The sequence below is a fragment of the Panicum virgatum genome, chromosome 2N, assembly GCF_016808335.1.
Source record: "Panicum virgatum strain AP13 chromosome 2N, P.virgatum_v5, whole genome shotgun sequence".
NCBI classification, from domain to species: domain Eukaryota; kingdom Viridiplantae; phylum Streptophyta; class Magnoliopsida; order Poales; family Poaceae; genus Panicum; species Panicum virgatum.
In genome coordinates, this window is record NC_053146.1 from 55,953,445 (window position 1) to 55,954,632 (window position 1,188).

The window sequence follows — 1,188 nt, forward strand, 5'->3', positions numbered from 1 at the left end:
TTACAAGGTAAGCACATTGAGCAGGGCAACTCTGCTCTGAACAATATGCCTGAACAGATGCTCCAGCTCGCTCTCCACGGTCTCCACACTGTCCTCCAGCTCCTGCAACGTCTCCTGAGCGCTCATCACCCCATCCTCCCCGTCCAAATCTCTACACACACCAAGCGACCAGTCGCTGCGCACCAGCCTCGACACGACGCACCACCTGCTCTTCCTCGTGTCCACGACTCGCGCGAACAGCGACGACAGCACACGCTGCAGCCAGGGTTCACGTATCCGACCGGTGACCGGTAACCGCCGGCCTCCGGTTCCGGTATACCGGTCCGGTTTGGCCGGTTACCGGTCGGAACCGGTGGAATTCAAATTTGAATTCAAACTTCCCCGTTCAACCGGTTCCGATCGGTATGCCGGTCGGTTAGACCGGTATACCGGCCGGTTTGGCCGGTATACCGGCCGGTTTGGATGGTAACCGGCCGGTTTGGATGGTAACCGGCCGGTTTGACTGGTACAGGTCAAATTCAAATTTTTTTCTTTTTTTGTTTAAATTCAAATGCCCACAAAGTATACTAAATAAATGTTTGTACAACATATTTTAGTCTAAATGAACCCTCCAACTCTTTTTTATACTACTTTTACATTGTATTTGTATACTTTCGTATGCACGTTTTTTTTATTTAACTTATAAATTCCGCAAACCATACTAAATGAACGAATTTTTGAGAAAATTTGACACCATTAGATTCATCACACCTTGAAATATTTTTAGAAATTTTTTGAGAATTTTTCATTTTTTTGAATTCAAATTCAAAATTTGAATTTGCACCGGTTGGGAACCGGTCGGAACCGGAACCGGTCCGGACCGGTTTGACCGGTTACCGGTCAAACCGGACCGGTTCCCACCGGTAAGGTTAACCATGGCTGCAGCACGGCGACGGTGACCGCCACCGCCTCCGAGAGTACCCTCACCGCGGCCGGCGCCTCGGCGTCCGTCGGCGTCACGCGCCTGCCCGGGGCCTTCTTCGCCCCGGCCTCCTTGCCGGCCTTCGCCAGGCACCGGACGTAATCCCGCACGGCCGCCCTGGCGAGCGCGGCGTCCCCTCTCCGGAGCGCGCGCCGCGCCGCGCGCACGTGCTGCTTGGCGGACGCGGCGGCGTCCCGGGCGCGCTCGCACAGGTCCAGCAGCGCCAT

The 1,188-nt window shown here is 54.6% G+C and overlaps 1 protein-coding gene across 1 annotated transcript; it reads right to left on the reverse strand.

The window, feature by feature from the left end:
* LOC120662790 lies at window positions 1-1,188 on the reverse strand. The gene is made up of 2 exons (XM_039941865.1): window positions 886-1,188; window positions 1-255 (listed from the first exon to the last, which is right to left on the reverse strand). Exons 1-2 carry the CDS (start codon window positions 1,186-1,188, stop codon window positions 1-3), a joined length of 558 nt encoding a protein of 185 aa, XP_039797799.1.

Excerpts from the sequence above, each read along its gene's own strand:
- LOC120662790 (XM_039941865.1), bottom strand. The coding sequence starts at position 1,188 with ATGGCGCTGCTGGACCTGTGCGAGCGCGCCCGGGACGCCGCCGCGTCC. Across the intron at positions 256-885 it reads TACCGGTGGGAACCGGTCCG|CGTGTGCTGTCGTCGCTGTT; the intron begins GTTTGACCGGTA and ends CCCTGGCTGCAG.